We start from the raw sequence: 21269 nt of genomic DNA on the forward strand, positions 1-21269 counted from the left end.
GTTTCCATTGCTGTTGCTGACCATATCAGAAGTTCTTGGGATTTGATATTGGGGCATCCTTCTGATCTGACACTTTGAGCTTCTCACTAAGGGCTTCCGCAAGAAGATTGAAATGTCTGATCTTAAGAATCTGGAAAGAATGATAAAATACCAAAACACAAGGCACTTTAAACTTCACAACAGCATCTCCAACCATAGATATGTGGGTACTTGAGGACACAACACGAACACCATGAAGCAAAAAAGGAAGGAAAGGGAAATCTACGTTGTTCTTAAATGGTTACGCTGTAATGATATCTTTTTTCCTTATTGAAGCAATGATGAAAATACTGATGGAAGGAAAATTATTCAGCTTCTGTTCTATACTAAATATATGTAACAATATATGAACAACCAAATCTAAAAATGACAAATGTTAGTTGTTGACTTCAGAGGATCCATAGATTCATCAAAATACCAAAAGAGAGCAAAGGTTTAGAGAAAATATTCTAAATTCAAACCAGAAAGTTACCGGGAGCATGGGTCACAGAATGGAAAGATGAACAGGATAAGACAATCACCAAAGTGGTCTGGGAACTTAAAAAGTTATAACTGACAGTGAGGGCAATAAACAACCATAGATGAAGAGCAGTTACAGCATAGGAGCATAAGAGACCAAAATCTACAACAAAACAGAAAGGAAAGACTGAAGAAAATATACTGAATAAAACAACATAAATTCCAATATAAAAAGTATAATATTATGAAAAGAATAGATTGCTACTTACTATATAGAAGAGATGTTGAGTCGCTGACAGGCACAACAAAAAGACTACTTAACACATAAGCTTTTGGCCAGCACGCCTTCTTCCGAAATAGACAAAACACACACACACACCTATCCTTTTCATAATATTGTCATTATTCAATCTTAGATTTTCAATTGTTTGAATATATAAAGTGCAGTACTGGTTGGGAAGTAAAAATATGAGACCAAATCTCTTTTAACACCTCATGAATATGACTATATAAGCTGCAGAGCTATTGATATAGTATCTATCGTCTACTAAGACACCTCAGAATCAGAAAACTTAATTTGTTCCCACTGAGTATGAACATCGAAAGTATTTACCGTAAAGCTTTTGCAAAGAGGTGGCAAATATATATAGTTATAGTTAATATAATAGAAGGAAACATTCCACGTGGGAAAAATTATATATAAAAACGAAGATGAGGTGACTTACCGAACGAAAGCACTGGCAGGTCGATAGACACACAAACAAACACAAACATACACACAAAATTCAAGCTTTCGCAACAAACTGTTGCCTCATCAGGAAAGAGGGAAGGAGAGGGGAAGACGAAAGGAAATGGGTTTTAAGGGAGGGGGTAAGGAGTCATTCCAATCCCGGGAGCGGAAAGACTTACCTCAGGGGGAAAAAAGGACAGGTATACACTCGCACACACTCACATATCCATCCACACATACAGACACAAGCAGACATATATAAAGACAAAGAGTTTGGGCAGAGATGTCAGTCGAGGCAGAAGTGTAGAGGCAAAGAAGTTGTTGAAAGACAGGTGAGGTATGAGTGGCGGCAACTTGAAATTAGCGGAGATTGAGGCCTGGCGGATGACGAGAAGAGAGGATATACTGAAGGGCAAGTTCCCATCTCCGGAGTTCGGATAGGTTGGTGTTGGTGGGAAGTATCCAGATAACCCGGACGGTGTAACACTGTGCCAAGATGTGCTGGCTGTGCACCAAGGCATGTTTAGCCACAGGGTGATCCTCATTACCAACAAACACTGTCTGCCTGTGTCCATTCATGCGAATGGACAGTTTGTTGCTGGTCATTCCCACATAGAATGCATCACAGTGTAGGCAGGTCAGTTGGTAAATCACGTGGGTGCTTTCACACGTGGCTCTACCTTTGATCGTGTACACCTTCCGGGTTACAGGACTGGAGTAGGTGGTGGTGGGAGGGTGCATGGGACAGGTTTTGCATCGGGGGCGGTTACAAGGATAGGAGCCAGAGGGTAGGGAAGGTGGTTTGGGGATTTCATAGGGATGAACTAACAGGTTACGAAGGTTAGGTGGACGGCGGAAAGACACTCTTGGCGGAGTGGGGAGGATTTCATGAAGGATGGATCTCATTTCAGGGCAGGATTTGAGGAAGTCGTATCCCTGCTGGAGAGCCACATTCAGATTCTGGTCCAGTCCCGGAAAGTATCCTGTCACAAGTGGGGCACTTTTGTGGTTCTTCTGTGGGGGATTCTGGGTTTGAGGGGACGAGGAAGTGGCTCTGGTTATTTGCTTCTGTACCAGGTCGGGAGGGTAGTTGCGGGATGCGAAAGCTGTTTTCAGGTTGTTGGTGTAATGATTCAGGGATTCCGGACTGGAGCAGATTCGTTTGCCACGAAGACCTAGGCTGTAGGGAAGGGACCGTTTGATGTGGAATGGGTGGCAGCTGTCATAATGGAGGTACTGTTGCTTGTTGGTGGGTTTGATGTGGACGGACGTGTGAAGTTGGCCATTGGACAGGTGGAGGTCAACGTCAAGGAAAGTGGCATGGGATTTGGAGAAGGACCAGGTGAATCTGATGGAACCAAAGGAGTTGAGGTTGGAGAGGAAATTCTGGAGTTGTTCTTCCCTGAGTCCAGATCATGAAGATGTCATCAATAAATCTGTACCAAACTTTGGGTTGGCAGACTTGGATAACCAAGAAGGCTTCCTCTAAGCGACCCATGAATAGGTTGGCGTACGAGGGGGCCATCCTGGTACCCATGGCTGTTCCCTTTAATTGTTGGTATGTCTGGCCTTCAAAAGTGAAGAAGTTGTGGGTCAGGATGAAGCTGGCTAAGGTAATGAGGAAAGAGGTTTTAGGTAGGGTGGCAGGTGATTGGCGTGAAAGGAAATGCTCCATCGCAGCGAGGCCCTGGACGTGCGGAATATTTGTGTATAAGGACGTGGCATCAATGGTTACAAGGATGGTTTCCGGGGGTAACAGATTGGGTAAGGATTCCAGGCGTTCAAGGAAGTGGTTGGTGTCTTTGATGAAGGATGGGAGACTGCATGTAATGGGTTGAAGGTGTTGATCTACGTAGGCAGAGATACGTTCTGTGGGGGCTTGGTAACCAGCTACAATGGGGCGGCCGGGATGATTGGGTTTGTGGATTTTAGGAAGAAGGTAGAAGGTAGGGGTGCGGGTTGTCGGTGGGGTCAGGAGGTTGATGGAGTCAGGTGAAAGGTTTTGCAGGGGGCCTAAGGTTCTGAGGATTCCTTGAAGCTCCGCCTGGACATCGGGAATGGGGTTACCTTGGCAAACTTTGTATGTGGTGTTGTCTGAAAGCTGACGCAGTCCCTCAGCCACATACTCCCGACGATCAAGTACCACGGTCGTGGAACCCTTGTCCGCCGGAAGAATGACGATGGATCGGTCAGCCTTCAGATCACGGATAGCCTGGGCTTCAGCAGTGGTGACGTTGGGTGTAGGATTAAGGTTTTTTAAGAAGGATTGAGATGCAAGGCTGGAAGTCAGAAATTCCTGGAAGGTTTGGAGAGGGTGATTTTGAGGAAGAGGAGGTGGGTCCCGCTGTGACGGAGGACGGAACTGTTCCAGGCAGGGTTCAATTTGGATGGTGTCTTGAGGAGTCGGATCATTAGGAGTAGGATTAGGATCATTTTTCTTCATGGCAAAGTGATACTTCCAGCAGAGAGTACGAGTGTAGGACAGTAAATCTTTGACGAGGGCTGTTTGGTTGAATCTGGGAGTGGGGCTGAAGGTGAGGCCTTTGGATAGGACAGAGGTTTCGGATTGGGAGAGAGGTTTGGAGGAAAGGTTAACTACTGAATTAGGGTGTTGTGGTTCCAGATTGTGTTGATCGGAATTTTGAGGTTTTGGAGGGAGTGGAGCTGGAAGTGGGAGATTGAGTAGATGGGAGAGACTGGGTTTGTGTGCAATGAGAGGAGGTTGAGGTTTGCTGGAAAGGTTGTGAAGGGTGAGTGAGTTGCCTTTCCGGAGGTGGGAAACCAGGAGATTGGATAGTTTTTTGAGGTGGAGGGTGGCATGCTGTTCTAATTTACGGTTGGCCTGTAGGAGGATGCTCTGAACAGCCGGTGTGGATGTGGGAGAGGAAAGATTAAGGACTTTTATTAAGGATAGGAGTTGACGGGTGTGTTCATTGGCTGAGTTGATGTGTAGGTGAAGGATTAGGTGGGTGAGGGCAATGGATTGTTCAGTTTGGAACTGGTATAGGGACTGATGGAAGGAAGGGTTGCAGCCAGAGATGGGAACTTTAAGTGTGAGGCCTTTGGGGGTGATGCCAAATGTCAGACAAGCCTGAGAAAATAGAATATGGGAGCGTAATCTGGCTAGGGCGAAGGCATGTTTGCGGAGGGAATGTAAATAAAACTTAATGGGGTCGTTGTGGGGGTGTTGTGAGGGTGACATGGTATTAGAAGGTGGAAAGTGTAACATGAGGTGAAATGAAAATGAAAATAAAAATAAAAATATATGGGGAGAGATAAAGGTGAACCGGAAAGTAACTGGAGATCTGGAATGAAAAAAGGCGAAAAGGTGTTGGTTACAGCTGGGCTATGTTGGACTTGGGTTGGTAGACAACGATGTGCATAAAGGTTAGGTGGTTGTGTTGCCGCCAAAACACGTTAAGGGACGGAGAAATTAGGGAAAATTTCGAAAAAACTGCGTGTAGTATATTAAAAGGAGTGGTATTGTGGTGGCAGATTATGAAAATGAGGCTAACAATTGTCTGACGAAGAAATAATGACGTTAAAACCTGTGGGAAGCGGCTAAAAATTATAAGTGATATGGGAAAAACGGAAATGGAAATAAAGCGAATGTTATTAGAACTGGCCGAAATGGTTGTTTAAAAGGTGAAAGGAGCTGTTTGTGAACTAGAAACGGTGGATATTATAGCGGCGGTAGTGCTGAAAGCGGCAAAAAAAATTTTTTGGTTATGGTTTGGAAGTGGGTTACGTATTATTTAGTATATATATAGGCGGGATAAAATAGTATAGCAGATTACGGTACCTTCTACCTTCTTCCTACCAACCCAAGTCCAACATAGCCCAGCTGTAACCAACACCTTTTCACCTTTTTTCATTCCAGATCTCCAGTTACTTTCCGGTTCACCTTTATCTCTCCCCATATATTTTTATTTTTATTTTCATTTTCATTTCACCTCATGTTACACTTTCCACCTTCTAATACCATGTCACCCTCACAACACCCCCACAACGACCCCATTAAGTTTTATTTACATTCCCTCCGCAAACATGCCTTCGCCCTAGCCAGATTACGCTCCCATATTCTATTTTCTCAGGCTTGTCTGACATTTGGCATCACCCCCAAAGGCCTCACACTTAAAGTTCCCATCTCTGGCTGCAACCCTTCCTTCCATCAGTCCCTATACCAGTTCCAAACTGAACAATCCATTGCCCTCACCCACCTAATCCTTCACCTACACATCAACTCAGCCAATGAACACACCCGTCAACTCCTATCCTTAATAAAAGTCCTTAATCTTTCCTCTCCCACATCCACACCGGCTGTTCAGAGCATCCTCCTACAGGCCAACCGTAAATTAGAACAGCATGCCACCCTCCACCTCAAAAAACTATCCAATCTCCTGGTTTCCCACCTCCGGAAAGGCAACTCACTCACCCTTCACAACCTTTCCAGCAAACCTCAACCTCCTCTCATTGCACACAAACCCAGTCTCTCCCATCTACTCAATCTCCCACTTCCAGCTCCACTCCCTCCAAAACCTCAAAATTCCGATCAACACAATCTGGAACCACAACACCCTAATTCAGTAGTTAACCTTTCCTCCAAACCTCTCTCCCAATCCGAAACCTCTGTCCTATCCAAAGGCCTCACCTTCAGCCCCACTCCCAGATTCAACCAAACAGCCCTCGTCAAAGATTTACTGTCCTACACTCGTACTCTCTGCTGGAAGTATCACTTTGCCATGAAGAAAAATGATCCTAATCCTACTCCTAATGATCCGACTCCTCAAGACACCATCCAAATTGAACCCTGCCTGGAACAGTTCCGTCCTGCGTCACAGCGGGACCCACCTCCTCTTCCTCAAAATCACTCTCTCCAAACCTTCCAGGAATTTCTGACTTCCAGCCTTGCATCCCAATCCTTCTTAAAAAACCTTAATCCTACACCCAACATCACCACTGCTGAAGCCCAGGCTATCCGTGATCTGAAGGCTGACCGATCCATCGTCATTCTTCCGGCGGACAAGGGTTCCACGACCGTGGTACTTGATCGTCGGGAGTATGTGGCTGAGGGACTGCGTCAGCTTTCAGACAACACCACATACAAAGTTTGCCAAGGTAACCCCATTCCCGATGTCCAGGCGGAGCTTCAAGGAATCCTCAGAACCTTAGGCCCCCTGCAAAACCTTTCACCTAACTCCATCAACCTCCTGACCCCACCGACAACCCGCACCCCTACCTTCTACCTTCTTCCTAAAATCCACAAACCCAATCATCCCGGCCGCCCCATTGTAGCTGGTTACCAAGCCCCCACAGAACGTATCTCTGCCTACGTAGATCAACACCTTCAACCCATTACATGCAGTCTCCCATCCTTCATCAAAGACACCAACCACTTCCTTGAACGCCTGGAATCCTTACCCAATCTGTTACCCCCGGAAACCATCCTTGTAACCATTGATGCCACGTCCTTATACACAAATATTCCGCACGTCCAGGGCCTCGCTGCGATGGAGCATTTCCTTTCACGCCAATCACCTGCCACCCTACCTAAAACCTCTTTCCTCATTACCTTAGCCAGCTTCATCCTGACCCACAACTTCTTCACTTTTGAAGGCCAGACATACCAACAATTAAAGGGAACAGCCATGGGTACCAGGATGGCCCCCTCGTACGCCAACCTATTCATGGGTCGCTTAGAGGAAGCCTTCTTGGTTACCCAAGTTTGCCAACCCAAAGTTTGGTACAGATTTATTGATGACATCTTCATGATCTGGACTCACAGGGAAGAACAACTCCAGAATTTCCTCTCCAACCTCAACTCCTTTGGTTCCATCAGATTCACCTGGTCCTTCTCCAAATCCCATGCCACTTTCCTTGACGTTGACCTCCACCTGTCCAATGGCCAACTTCACACGTCCGTCCACATCAAACCCACCAACAAGCAACAGTACCTCCATTATGACAGCTGCCACCCATTCCACATCAAACGGTCCCTTCCCTACAGCCTAGGTCTTCGTGGCAAACGAATCTGCTCCAGTCCGGAATCCCTGAATCATTACACCAACAACCTGAAAACAGCTTTCGCATCCCGCAACTACCCTCCCGACCTGGTACAGAAGCAAATAACCAGAGCCACTTCCTCGTCCCCTCAAACCCAGAATCCCCCACAGAAGAACCACAAAAGTGCCCCACTTGTGACAGGATACTTTCCGGGACTGAACCAGAATCTGAATGTGGCTCTCCAGCAGGGATACGACTTCCTCAAATCCTGCCCTGAAATGAGATCCATCCTTCATGAAATCCTCCCCACTCCGCCAAGAGTGTCTTTCCGCCGTCCACCTAACCTTCGTAACCTGTTAGTTCATCCCTATGAAATCCCCAAACCACCTTCCCTACCCTCTGGCTCCTATCCTTGTAACCGCCCCCGATGCAAAACCTGTCCCATGCACCCTCCCACCACCACCTACTCCAGTCCTGTAACCCGGAAGGTGTACACGATCAAAGGTAGAGCTACGTGTGAAAGCACCCACGCGATTTACCAACTGACCTGCCTACACTGTGATGCATTCTATGTGGGAATGACCAGCAACAAACTGTCCATTCGCATGAATGGACACAGGCAGACAGTGTTTGTTGGTAATGAGGATCACCCTGTGGCTAAACATGCCTTGGTGCACAGCCAGCACATCTTGGCACAGTGTTACACCGTCCGGGTTATCTGGATACTTCCCACCAACACCAACCTATCCGAACTCCGGAGATGGGAACTTGCCCTTCAGTATATCCTCTCTTCTCGTCATCTGCCAGGCCTCAATCTCCGCTAATTTCAAGTTGCCGCCACTCATACCTCACCTGTCTTTCAACAACTTCTTTGCCTCTACACTTCTGCCTCGACTGACATCTCTGCCCAAACTCTTTGTCTTTATATATGTCTGCTTGTGTCTGTATGTGTGGATGGATATGTGCGTGTGTGCGAGTGTATACCTGTCCTTTTTTCCCCCTAAGGTAAGTCTTTCCGCTCCCGGGATTGGAATGACTCCTTACCCTCTCCCTTAAAACCCATTTCCTTTCGTCTTCCCCTCTCCTTCCCTCTTTCCTGATGAGGCAACAGTTTGTTGCGAAAGCTTGAATTTTGTGTGTATGTTTGTGTTTGTTTGTGTGTCTATCGACCTGCCAGCGCTTTCGTTCGGTAAGTCACCTCATCTTTGTTTTTATATATAATTTTTCCCACGTGGAATGTTTCCCTCTATTATATAGTTATAGTTATGGTTATATGTCTGCTTGTGGCTGTATATGTGTGGATGGATGTGTGTGTGTGTGTGTGTGTGTGTGTGTGTGTGTGTGTGTGTGCGCGCGAGTGTATACCCGTCCTTTTTCCCCCTAAGGTAAGTTTTTCCGCTCCCGGGATTGGAATGACTCCTTACCCTCTCCCTTAAAACCCACATCCTTTCATCTTTCCCCTCCTTCCCTCTTTCCTGCTGAGGCAACAGTTTGTTGCGAAAGCTTGAATTTTGTGTGTATGTTTGTATTCGTTTGTGTGTCCGTTGACCAGCCAGCACTTTCATTTTGTAAGTCACATCATCTTTGTTTATATATATATATATATATTCCAGGAATTTCTGACTTCCAGCCTTGCCTCTCAATCCTTTTTAAAAAACCTAATCCTACTCCCAACATCACCACTGCTGAAGCCCAGGCTATCCGTGATCTGAAGGCTGACCGATCCATCGTCATTCTTCCGGCGGACAAGGGTTCCACAACTGTGGTACTTGATCGTCGGGAGTATGTGGCTGAGGGACTGCGTCAGCTTTCAGACAACACTACTTACAAAGTTTGCCAAGGCAATCCCATTCCTGATGTCCAGGCGGAGCTTCAAGGAATCCTCAGAACCGTAGGCCCCCTACAAAACCTTTCACCCGACTCCATCAACCTCCTGACCCCACCAACACCCCGCACCCCTACCTTCTACCTTCTTCCCAAAATTCACAAACCCAATCATCCCGGCCGTCCCATTGTAGCTGGTTACCAAGCCCCCACCGAACGCATCTCTGCCTACGTAGATCAACACCTTCAAGCCATTACATGCAGTCTCCCATCCTTCATCAAAGACACCAACCACTTTCTCAAACGCCTGGAATCCCTACCCAGTCTGTTACCCCCGGAAACCATCCTTGTAACCATTGATGCCACTTCCTTATACACAAATATTCCGCATGTCCAGGGCCTCGCTGCGATGGAGCACTTCCTTTCACGCCGATCACCTGCCGCCCTACCTAAAACCTCTTTCCTCATTACCTTAGCCAGCTTCATCCTGACCCACAACTTCTTCACTTTTGAAGGCCAGACATACCAACAATTAAAGGGAACAGCCATGGGTACCAGGATGGCCCCCTCGTATGCCAACCTATTCATGGGTCGCTTAGAGGAAGCCTTCCTGGTTACCCAGGCCTGCCAACCCGAAGTTTGGTACAGATTTATTGATGACATTTTCGTGATCTGGACTCACAGTGAAGAAGAACTCCAGAATTTCCTCTCCAACCTCAACTCCTTTGGTTCCATCAGATTCACCTGGTCCTACTCCAAATCCCATGCCACTTTCCTTGACGTTGACCTCCACCTGTCCAATGGCCAGCTTCACACGTCCGTCCACATTAAACCCACCAACAAGCAACAGTACCTCCATTATGACAGCTGCCACCCATTCCACATCAAACGGTCCCTTCCCTACAGCCTAGGTCTTCGTGGCAAACGAATCTGCTCCAGTCCGGAATCCTTGAACCATTACACCAACAACCTGAAAACAGCTTTTGCATCCCGTAACTACCCTCCCGACCTGGTACAGAAGCAAATAACCAGAGCCAAATCCTCATCTCCTCAAACCCGGAACCTTCCACAGAAGAACCCCAAAAGTGCCCCACTTGTGACAGGATACTTTCCGGGACTGGATCAGATTCTGAATGTGGCTCTCCAGCAGGGATACGACTTCCTCAAATCCTGCCCTGAAATGAGATCCATCCTTCATGAAATCCTCCCCACTCCACCAAGAGTGTCTTTCCGCCGTCCACCTAACCTTCGCAACCTCTTAGTTCATCCCTATGAAATCCCCAAACCACCTTCCCTACCCTCTGGCTCCTACCCCTGTAACCGCCCCCGGTGTAAAACCTGTCCCATGCACCCTCCCACCACCACCTATTCCAGTCCTGTAACCCGGAAGGTGTACACGATCAAAGGCAGAGCCACGTGTGAAAGCACCCACGTGATTTACCAACTGACCTGCCTACACTGTGAAGCGTTCTATGTGGGAATGACCAGCAACAAACTGTCCATTCGCATGAACGGACACAGGCAGACAGTGTTTGTTGGTAATGAGGATCACCCTGTGGCTAAACATGCCTTGGTGCACGGCCAGCACATCTTGGCACAGTGTTACACTGTCCGGGTTATCTGGATACTTCCCACTAACACCAACCTGTCAGAACTCCGGAGATGGGAACTTGCCCTTCAGCATATCCTTTCTTCTCGCTATCCGCCAGGCCTCAATCTCCGCTAATTTCTAATTTCAATTTGCCGCCGCTCATACCTCACCTGTCTTTCAACTTCATCTTTGCCTCTGTACATCCGCCCCGACTGACATCTCTGCCCAAAAAATGCCCAAACTCTTTGCCTTTACAAATGTCTGCTTGTGTCTGTGTATGTGTGGATGGATATGTGTGTGTGTGCGAGTGTATACCTGTCCTTTTTTCCCCCTAAGGTAAGTCTTTCCGCTCCCGGGATTGGAATGACTCCTTACCCTCTCCCTTAAAACCCATATCCTTTTGTCTTTCCTTCTCCTTCCCTCTTTCCTGACGAGGCAACCATTGGTTGCGAAAGCTAGAATTTTGTGTGTATGTTTGTGTTTGTTTGTGTGTCTATCGACCTGCCAGCGCTTTTGTTTGGTAAGTTTCATCATCTTTCTTTATATATATATATATATATATATATAAAGACAAAGAGTTTGGGCAGAGATGTCAGTCGAGGCGGAAGTGCAGAGGCAAAGATGATGTTGAATGACACGTGTCTGTGTGTGTGTGTGTGTGTGTGTGTGTGTGTGTGTGTGTGTGTGTGTGTGTGTGTGTGTGTGCGCGCGGGTGCGCGAGTGTATACCCGTCCTTTTTTCCCCCTAAGGTAAGTCTTTCCGCTCCCGGGATTGGAATGACTCCTTACCCTCTCCCTTAAAACCCACTTCCTTTCGTCTTTCCCTCTCCTTCCCTCTTTCCTGATGAGGCAACAGTTTGTTGCGAAAGCTTGAATTTTGTGTGTATGTATGTGTCTGTGTTTCTATCGACCTGCCAGCTCTTTCGTATGGTAAGTCACATCATCTTTGTTTTTAAATATATTTTTCCCGCGTGGATTGTTTCCCTCTATTATATTGATATATTTCTTTGGGCAAAAGTGGAAACAATTTATGAACTCACAGGGCATAAAATATGTATTAGTAAGTTTTTTTCACCCAGAAGCAAGCCCAGTAGAACGAGCCTTTAAAGAATTTAACCAGTTTATTACCCACTCACAAACACACCTGATGGGTAGAATATGTAACTCCCTTCATGCAAGTTGTCAATAAGCTTCCACATTCTTCAACAGGTTTCACACCTAATAAGTTGATGTTCCGGACAAACCAAACGAATGGGTGGGAGTTGCCCATACCAAAAGTACCCACTACAGAAATGACACTACACGACAAAATTAAACAAGCCACGATTATACGAGGGCTATTCACAAAGTACATTACGTTTTTGAATTAAAAATAAAGTATTGGAAACTTTTTTATTATATACAGATGAAAGCCACACTTAAATACTACTTTTCTACATAGTTGCCATTTAAATTAAGGCACTTATCGCAACGATTGGGGAGCTTGGAAATTCCTTCGTCGTAAAATTCGGGCGCCTGCGCCTTCAACCACGTGGTTACCTCTTTTGGGACAGAAAAAGTGTCATTTTTGCAGATTTCCTGGAAAGACCCACTACAATAAATTCTCAAAGGTATTGCCAAACTCTGCACAACCTCAGAAGAGCAATACAAAACAAGTGCAGGGGAAAGTTGGGCTCAAAGATCTTGCTGATTCACGACAACGCCCGGGCCCACACGGCAAATGCCACTCGTGAAGTTCTCGAATCTTTTAAGTGGGAGTTGTTTCCTCATCCGCCGTACAGTCCCGACCTGGCACCGAGCGACTTCCACTTATTCCCAGCAATGAAGAAGTGGTTGGCTATGCAGCGTTTTGATGACGACGCAGAGCTTCAAGAAGAGGTAACCACGTGGTTGAAGACGCAGGCGGCCGAATTTTACAATGAAGGAATTTCCAAGCTCGTCCATCACTAAGATAAGTGCCTTAATTTAAATGGCAACTATGTAGAAAAGTAGTATTTAAGTGTGGCTTTCATCTGTATATAATAAAAAAAATTCCAATACTTACTTTATTTTTAATTCCAAAACGTAATGTACTTTGTGGATAGCCCTCGTACTAGAAAACGGGGCCGAGTATAGAAAGAAAATTTATAATAAGAAAGTGAAATGTATTACACAATTTTCTGAAGGGCAAAGAGTCTTCTTACAGACGCACCCTAAATTGACAGAATTTGGCAAACTGAATAAGTGACAACTGCTCTATTCAGGATCATATACAATTTCCAAAATACCATACCTTGGGACATACAGATTAACCCATGAGAAAACAGGAAGAGAGAAGTGTCTCCACCCTCACAAAGTTATAAAAGCTTTTATAGAATGATGAAGCTAGGTAGCGTTTCTTATTTCTATCACAAGATTACATAGTGTACAAAACTCTTAGTATAATTTTTTTCTTCTGGAGTGTATTTTAAGATAAAGTAATGTGTATAGGCATAAGGAATTCTTTTGGTTTGTACATGTAAGCATAAAATCAACAGTAATAAAAAGTAGAAACAAAATTAGTTGATGACTCAGCTGTCTGCACTCAACAATAAGCGCTCAACAATACGCGTTGATATCAGAAGTAGGGGGAAGGCACTGACCTGTGCACAGTCGCGACAGACTGGCGGATGGCGCAACCAAATAGGAACACGATATTTACATGAACCTAACTTAAATACAAAGTAAATCGAAATACTGCGCAATTACATCTACTGCCTTAAGAACTAAGAAACCTATAGATATATCTACACAGAGATTTAATTAAATACCAAATACAATGTATTTACAAGTAAAAGGAAGCATTATGAAAAAATATAGGAGATGTATAAGCTAAGGCGAAACTACAAAACACCGTAAGAAATGTCAAATAATTTTCTTTGCAGGGTAAATGATCATAATGGGTAACAAAATAAACGAATGTCTATGAATTTAAACAAAGTATTGAAATATCTGCGGACGGATGTAATGACCAAATATATCAGTGGCCACCAAGCTACGTAATTTAATTAGTTTTACGTTTTTTTCTTTCATTGACCAGTGCATCATCACGGCGCAGAAGAGAATTATGTCGAGAGTAGCAGGTAACGAATGAAGAAACAGGCTGCATCTCGAGTAAACAATTTAGTTATAAGGATATTTATACAAAGGTCATAAGGCAACGAAAAATAAATATATGCTTTGTCACAGTATATCTGCTGGACGTGTATCAGTACCTACTCAATGCAGGGTGCACATAAACATTTAAGCAATTTATTTTCCAAAAACCAATTAATTTTTATCGAGTCACTTGAAAGCTTGGATAATGACGTTCCAGGTACTCAAGAAAGATAAGTCTACAATGGTTGAAGCTTCTTCATATGTCACACTAAGATAAACGTGAATTGAAGTAAACAGCACTAGCTCATGAAGAAACATGATGCTACGTGAGTGATTACTCAGTACACACTATTTCCGAGAAATGAAAGTTCCTTGGAAACCAGTCCATGATTGTATAAGTAGCATTTCCTTATAAATCCTTGAACCAGTAGATGAGTATTTCCTTTCTTCCCTCCCAAACAAAGGAGGCGGCACCAAGTATAGTTAGGCCAGCAATGTGTAATGTTTTAGTCCTATTTTGAATGTTTTTCTACCTCCAAGAAGCTTGCACAGGATAGAGTAGCACGGAGAGCTGCATCAAACCAGTCTCAGGACTGAAGACCACAACAACAACAACAACTACCTAAGGAAAAAATAAGCTCCCATAAGTAATAAAAGCCTACCTATAAAATGAAGTATGCTTGTATTGTACCCTAACAGTGTGCTATGTAATTAATTTGTAAGTGTGATGTGAACGGAGGTAAGTTGAAACCAACAAACAAACTGTAGTAACAGAACACAGCTAATGAAAAAATTTATCACGTTTTAAACTTAAGAAATTTATGTTCGTAATATAAGCAATTGGCTGGAATATCAGCCATACGTATAAGCTATCATGTTATGTATATTGTTGTAACTCAATACTTGTGTGAATTTTCACTGGAAACCAAACGAGCATATGTAATGGACTACCATATTATGCATAAAATCTTTCAATTTCTTCTATAACTTTAACATACATAGGATAAGCTGGCATATCCAATCCATTAAATAAAAGAGAAACCAACAAACAAAGGTCATCCACCCCTCTTGGCAAATGTACATATGTACATGTAAAAAAAAAAACACTATACATCTCCATACCATGTCAATGTACAGTGTGCAGGCAATTGTGTAGGTACATCTACATCTACATCCATACTCCGCAAGCCACCTGACGGTGTGTGGCAGAGGGTACCTTGAGTACCTCTATCGGTTCTCCCTTCTATTCCAGTCTCGTATTGTTCGTGGAAAGAAGGATTGTCGGTATGCTTCTTCTGTGTGGGCTCTAATCTCTCTGATTTTATCCTCATGGTCTCTTCGCGAGATATACCTAGGAGGGAGCAATATGCTACTTGACTCTTTGGTGAAGGCATGCTCTCGAAACTTTAACAAAAGCCCATACCGAGCTACTGAGCGTCTCTCCTGCAGAGTCTTCCAGTGGAGTTTATCTATCATCTCCGCAATGCTTTCGCGATTACTAGATGTTCCTGTAACGAAGCGCGCTGCTCTCCGTTGGATCTTCTCTATCTCTTCTATCAACCCTATCTGGTATGGATCCCACGCTGCTGAGCAGTATTCAAGCAGTGGGCAAACAAGCGTACTGTAACCTACTTCCTTTGTTTTCGGATTGCATTTCCTTAGGATTCTTCCAATGAATCTCAGTCTGGCATCTGCTTTACCAACGATCAACTTTATATGATCATTCCATTTTAAATCACTCCTAATGCATACTCCCAGATAATTTACGGAATCAACTGCTTCCAGTTGCTGACCTGCTATTTTGTAGCTAAATGATAAGGGATCTATCTTTCTATGTATTCCCAGCACATTACACTTGTCTACATTGAGATTCAATTGCCATTCCCTGCACCATGCGTCAATTCGCTGCAGATCCTCCTGCATTTCAGTACAATTTTCTATTGTTACAACCTCTTGATACACCACAGCATCATCTGCAAAAAGCCTCATTGAACTTCCGATGTCATCCACAAGGTCATTTATGTATATTGTGAATAGCAACGGTCTTATGACACTCCCCTGCGGTACATGGTGAAATATCCCCAGGGTATTGTAAAGTTAAAATTTATTAAAAACAAAAAATGAAACCCCAATTGACCATGTTGTTGTTGTGGTCTTCAGTCCTGAGACTGGTTTGATGCAGCTCTCCATGCTACTCTATCCTGTGCAAGCCTCTTCATCTCCCAGTACCTACTGCAACTTACATCCTTCTGAATCTGTTTAGTGTATTCATCTCTTGGTCTCCTTCTACGATTTTTAACCTCCACGCTGCCCTCCAATGCTAAATTGGTGATCCCTTGATGCCTCAGAACATGTCCTACCATCCAATCCCTTCTTCTAGTTAAGTTGTGCCACAAACTTCTCTTCTCCCCAATCCTATTCAATACCTCCTCATTAGTTATATGATCTACCCATCTAATCTTCAGCATTCTTCTGTAGCACCACATTTCGAAAGCTTGAATTCTGTTCTTGTCCAAACTAGTTATCGTCCATGTTTCACTTCCATACATGGCTATGCTCCATACAAATACTTTCAGGAAAGACTTCCTGACACTTAAATCAATACTCGATGTTAACAAATTTCTCTTCTTCAGAAACGCTTTCCTTGCCATTACCAGTCTACATTTGATATCCTCTCTACTTTGACCATCATCAGTTATTTTGCTCCCCAAATAGCAAAACTCCTTTACTACTTTAAGTGTCTCATTTCCTAATCTAATTCCCTCAGCATCACCAGACTTAATTTGACTACATTCCATTATCCTCGTTTTGCTTTTGTTGATGTTCATCTTATACCCTCCTTTCATGACACTGTCCATTCCGTTCAACTGCTCTTCGAAGTCCTTTGCTGTCTCTGACAGAATTACAATGTCATCGGCGAACCTCAAAGTTTTATTTCTTCTCCATGGCTTTTAATACCTACTCCGAATTTTTTTTTTTTTTTTTGTTTCCTTCACTGCTTGCTCAATATACAGACTGAATAACATCGGGGATAGGCTACAACCCTGTCTCCCTCCCTTCCCAACCACCGCTTCCCTTTCATGGCCCTCGACTCTTATAACTGCCATCTGGTTTCTGTACAAATTGTAAATAGCCTTTCGCTCCCTGTATTTTACCCCTGCCACCTTCAGAATTTGAAAGAGAGTATTCCAGTCAACATTGTCAAAAGCTTTCTCTAAGTCTACAAATGCTAGAAATGTAGGTTTGCCTTTCCTTAATCTAGCTTCTAAGATAAATCGTAGGGTCTGTATTGCCTCATGTGTTCCAATATTTCTACGGAATCTAAACTGATCTTCCCCGAGCTCAGCTTCTACCAGTTTTTCCATTTGTCTGTAGAAAATACGTGTTAGTATTTTGCATCCGTGACTTATTAAACTAATTGTTCGGTAATTTTCACATCTGTCTGCACCTGTTTTCTTTGGGATCAGAATTATTATATTCTTCTTGAAGTCTGAGGGTATTTCGCCTGTCTGATACATCTTGCTCACCAGATAGTAGAGTTTTGTCAGGACTGGCTCTCCCAAGGCCGTCAGTAGTTCTAATGGAATGTTGTCTACTCCCGGGGCCTTGTTTCGACTCAGGTCTTTCAGTGCTCTGTCAAACTCTTCCCGCAGTATCATATCTCCCATTTCATCTTCATCTACATCCTCTTCCATTTTCATAATATTGTCCTCAAGTACATTGCCCATGTATAGGCACTCTATATACTCCCTCCACCTTTCTGTTTTCCCTTCTTTGCTTAGAACTGGGTTTCCATCTGAGCTCTTGATATTCATACAAGTGGTTCTCTTTTCTCCAAAGGTCTTTTTAATTTTCCTGTAGGCAGTATCTATCTTACCCATAGTGAGCGTTGGCAAAGACATTAATTATGAATGCGCAGTAAGGTGCAGATGGATGAAAAAACCATCACTAATTTTTCTTAGTACATTATTTTGTTTTTTACACACACTAGTATACAGGACAGTAAAGATGTACGGCTAAAGTATGATGTATTACGAGCGTTATGTATCATGTGTGTGTATAAATAAGAGTATATTTAACAACAGTAGTAAGTTTTTTTGTTGAAGTCATGTGGAACCAACTAAGGAGGATTTTCTTCATTTTTTGACATGCACTGGTGTCCTCGAAATGTAAGAGAAGAAGTCCGAAAAGCCTAAATTTGTACAAGCAGAACATGTCTAATAATGCAATTCCACTATACTTTAAATTAATTTTTTTCCATTTTTTATTAACATAACACAACTGTTCTAATAATCATTCCTACAGTAAGAAGATAAGACATCAGATTTTCTGCTATGATCATTCAGCTTACTGTTCACTTTTTCCCAAAGAAAACTTTGTTGCCTATGCAATGGGTTTGTAATGTCAAATGAAATATCTAAAGTTAAAGAACTTAAAACAATGTGATTATGGTAATCGAATGTTCTTGGTGGAATATAAATAATGTAAACAGTTAAGGCACTACATCGGCTACTGAAATATTTATTCACCTGTCCTCGTAGAACTTCTTAATTACAGATGCAGGATATGGCAGAAGTTTGTGGTGATCTTCCATCAGTAGATCTCCTCCATATGTCACACCATCATCTGGAAACTCCGGGAGTAATCCTGCATTCATGAACCATTGAACAACTTCAAAATATAGTGAAATCATTTCAAGGGCCTTTGCCTGCTTTTCAACGGAATCTGGAACTTAAAAAATAAAAAAAAATAATAAATGATCCTGTAAGGAAGTTCACTGTGTCGACCAACTTGCCTTAATGTATCAGACAGTGTTAGTTTCCCAATACAGCAAAAATATTTTTCAGTACTCGTGTCATTGCTACTGTTGTCACAGAAGTATGGCTATGTCTTGAAAAAACATGTGTTTTGATTAATTTGATACTAGAAAGGTAAGATGGAAACTATAATTGGCATACATAATTTTACTGCTAAGCACGAGAATGGAGACGAAAAAGGTGGTGATATTCTTCATGTACTGTGATTCTTAACCTGAACTGATTCACATACCGTGTCATCTGGCAGCACATAAAGTAGTTTTTTGTGTATTGTGATTGCACTTTAATCAATGAATGAAAAATTGTGTTGATTTGTTCGGTCCCCCCCCCCCCCACCCCCCAAAAAAAAAAATCCAGTGTCATTACAAACCCCCAAAATAAAGTAATAAATTAATGAAAAACACGAAGTACTTTCTACTGTCTGAATAAACAATAATACAGAAGAATACACAATTTGATATTTTTTTGCTCACTTAAACTGTCAGTGTACTTCTATTTGTAGGGAAACAAAAAACCTCTTCTTACATCTTTGACATTTACTCTTTATTATAATATGTCAGACAGTTTAGTGAAGATTTACAAAATTTATTAATGTCCAGCTTATATCAGAGCTCCATGGCCAGGGAACTTAACTATGTCTTCGGAAATCTCTCTGAAATTTTATTGAGTTTTCACAATCAATACTGTCTACTGTGCACTCAACTGCACCAGAATCCCATTCAGGGTTGCGTTCAACTTCCCATTTATAGGGTTGCGTTCAACTTCCCATTTATAAAGACAATCTTAAATCTTGCACACTTAGCTCTTATGTGGCTCCTGACTTCTCTGCTGCTACATGCCATAAAGTGGTACAGTTAGGCCAATCTGACACGCCAAGTCTTTTCCGACTAACTGAGTCCATTTAGTTCTTCAGCACTCCATTAAACGACAACACACATCCTGTAGACAGAGCACGTTTCATTTCTAATACCAATTCTAAAGCAGGGTTTAACAACGTGCAGATTTCGAGCATGAGCACTCGTGCCCACTCACTTTCTTACTTGCAAGTCGAGCAGTTGCGGCATGGAGGCGAGTGAGGGAAATGCACAAGCACCATGCCCACAGCAACATGGGAGAAGTGCCACATATGAAATATGAGTGTGTCGGTTTTGACAGCAGTGCCACCTAATAGCAGCAATGGCGAGAAGCCACTATGTAACACTGAGAAAGTCTTCGTATCTCAATCCCCTGTGCGAGGATTCTTACCTGTTCACACAAAATGATAGGTATGGAAAACAGCAGTGGGTAAAAGGAAATCTAGCTCATTTCCCTAAATTATCGGCTGTACAAGATGCTGTTGTTAAAAAACACTTTCAACATTAATCACAATTTTAGTATCCCTTAAGGGACAATTTGAGTAACGTTTTCAAGATCTGATGGCATCAGAAAGTGATTTAGATCTGTTCTCCTCTCCATATTCAGTGAATATTGAAGGAATTTGTCTTGAACAACAACTAGAAATTATTGACCTGCAGTGTAACAGACAATACAAAGACAAATGTCAGTACAAGAAAAACATCTTGGAATTCTACAGAGGAGTCCATCAGGATGGATTTTCTCGTTTGCACAAACAGGCTGCTATGATAATAATCAATGTTTGGTGCGCCATTTGCTTCTGAACAACTGTTCATTGCAACAAAACGTAAGACAATGCGCCTGAGCATACGGCAGTCACATTGAAACCCAAACTGCACATTGCATCTAAATTTCACAACAATAATTACTCCTACACAGAAGCAATTGCTAAGGGGAAAGTTCAAGAACTAAGAATCTCACACCTCAACAATTTCGTTTTTGTATAACAACTCACAAAGTAAATTAAGAAAAAAGTATAAGTACATGTTAATAAGATAACAGTTTGTAGCAATAAAATTTCATGTAATGATTTCCATGTAGCTGATCACAGATTTAAATTGACTGACAAACATGTGTCGGCAGCTGTTATGTCCTTCACTCGACTCTCCATTCGGCTCCCCATTCTCTGTTCCTTGCAGATAGTGGGAGTCCTGTGCTCGCTGCACTCTGTGCTCACACCTTGCTGCTCACAGTTTGCTCCAAGGGCACATTTGTTGTAAAAACCTGATCTACAGGCTTTCATACAATGTGAAACAAGTCTCACTTGCTTCAAATGTACTTTTCAAGACCCTTCTTGCTGTTACAAGTCAGCAATTACACACACAGGTACATGCACATTGTCCTTCATATAAAAATATTTAATTGGATAGATAAAAAATCTACTCATCAAGCGGTGACAGAACACACACGTAAAAGACGGCTGTAATTGGCAAGCTTTTGGAGCCAGTGGCTCCTACTTTACTACTTTAGGGAGCAGGGTTGAAGGGAAAGGAAGAGGTGTGGAGGAAAAGGACTGGAGAGGTCTAGGAAAAGGGGTAGATTTCAGGAAAGTCACCCAGAACCACGGGTCAGGGGACTTGCCATACAGACAGGATGAGAATGAAAGAGTGATTCCTGGGAACTGCATCAGATGAGATTTGAAAACCTGAGAGCTTAAAGTTCCCAGGTACATGGCATAGGCCCTCAGAAGGCCAAGCATCTGTGTGTTTCTCTGCATGTGACAGGCATCAAGCTTGTTGCAACAGCAACAGAACTCTCAGTGTACAAACACTAAATCTTTTCTGTGTGTGTATGCA

The 21269-nt window shown here is 43.1% G+C and overlaps 1 protein-coding gene across 1 annotated transcript in view; it reads right to left on the reverse strand.

Annotated features, from left to right (window-relative positions):
- Nucleotides 1–21269, reverse strand: part of LOC124605114 (platelet binding protein GspB-like) — a 298012-nt gene that overhangs the window by 213512 nt on the left and 63231 nt on the right. The window contains exon 11 of the mRNA XM_047136572.1: nt 18292–18493. Coding sequence (XP_046992528.1) covers nt 18292–18493 — 202 coding nt within the window. The remainder of the gene's footprint in view (nt 1–18291; nt 18494–21269) is intronic.

The sequence above is a fragment of the Schistocerca americana genome, chromosome 3 (genome assembly GCF_021461395.2).
Source record: "Schistocerca americana isolate TAMUIC-IGC-003095 chromosome 3, iqSchAmer2.1, whole genome shotgun sequence".
Lineage (NCBI taxonomy): Eukaryota > Metazoa > Arthropoda > Insecta > Orthoptera > Acrididae > Schistocerca > Schistocerca americana.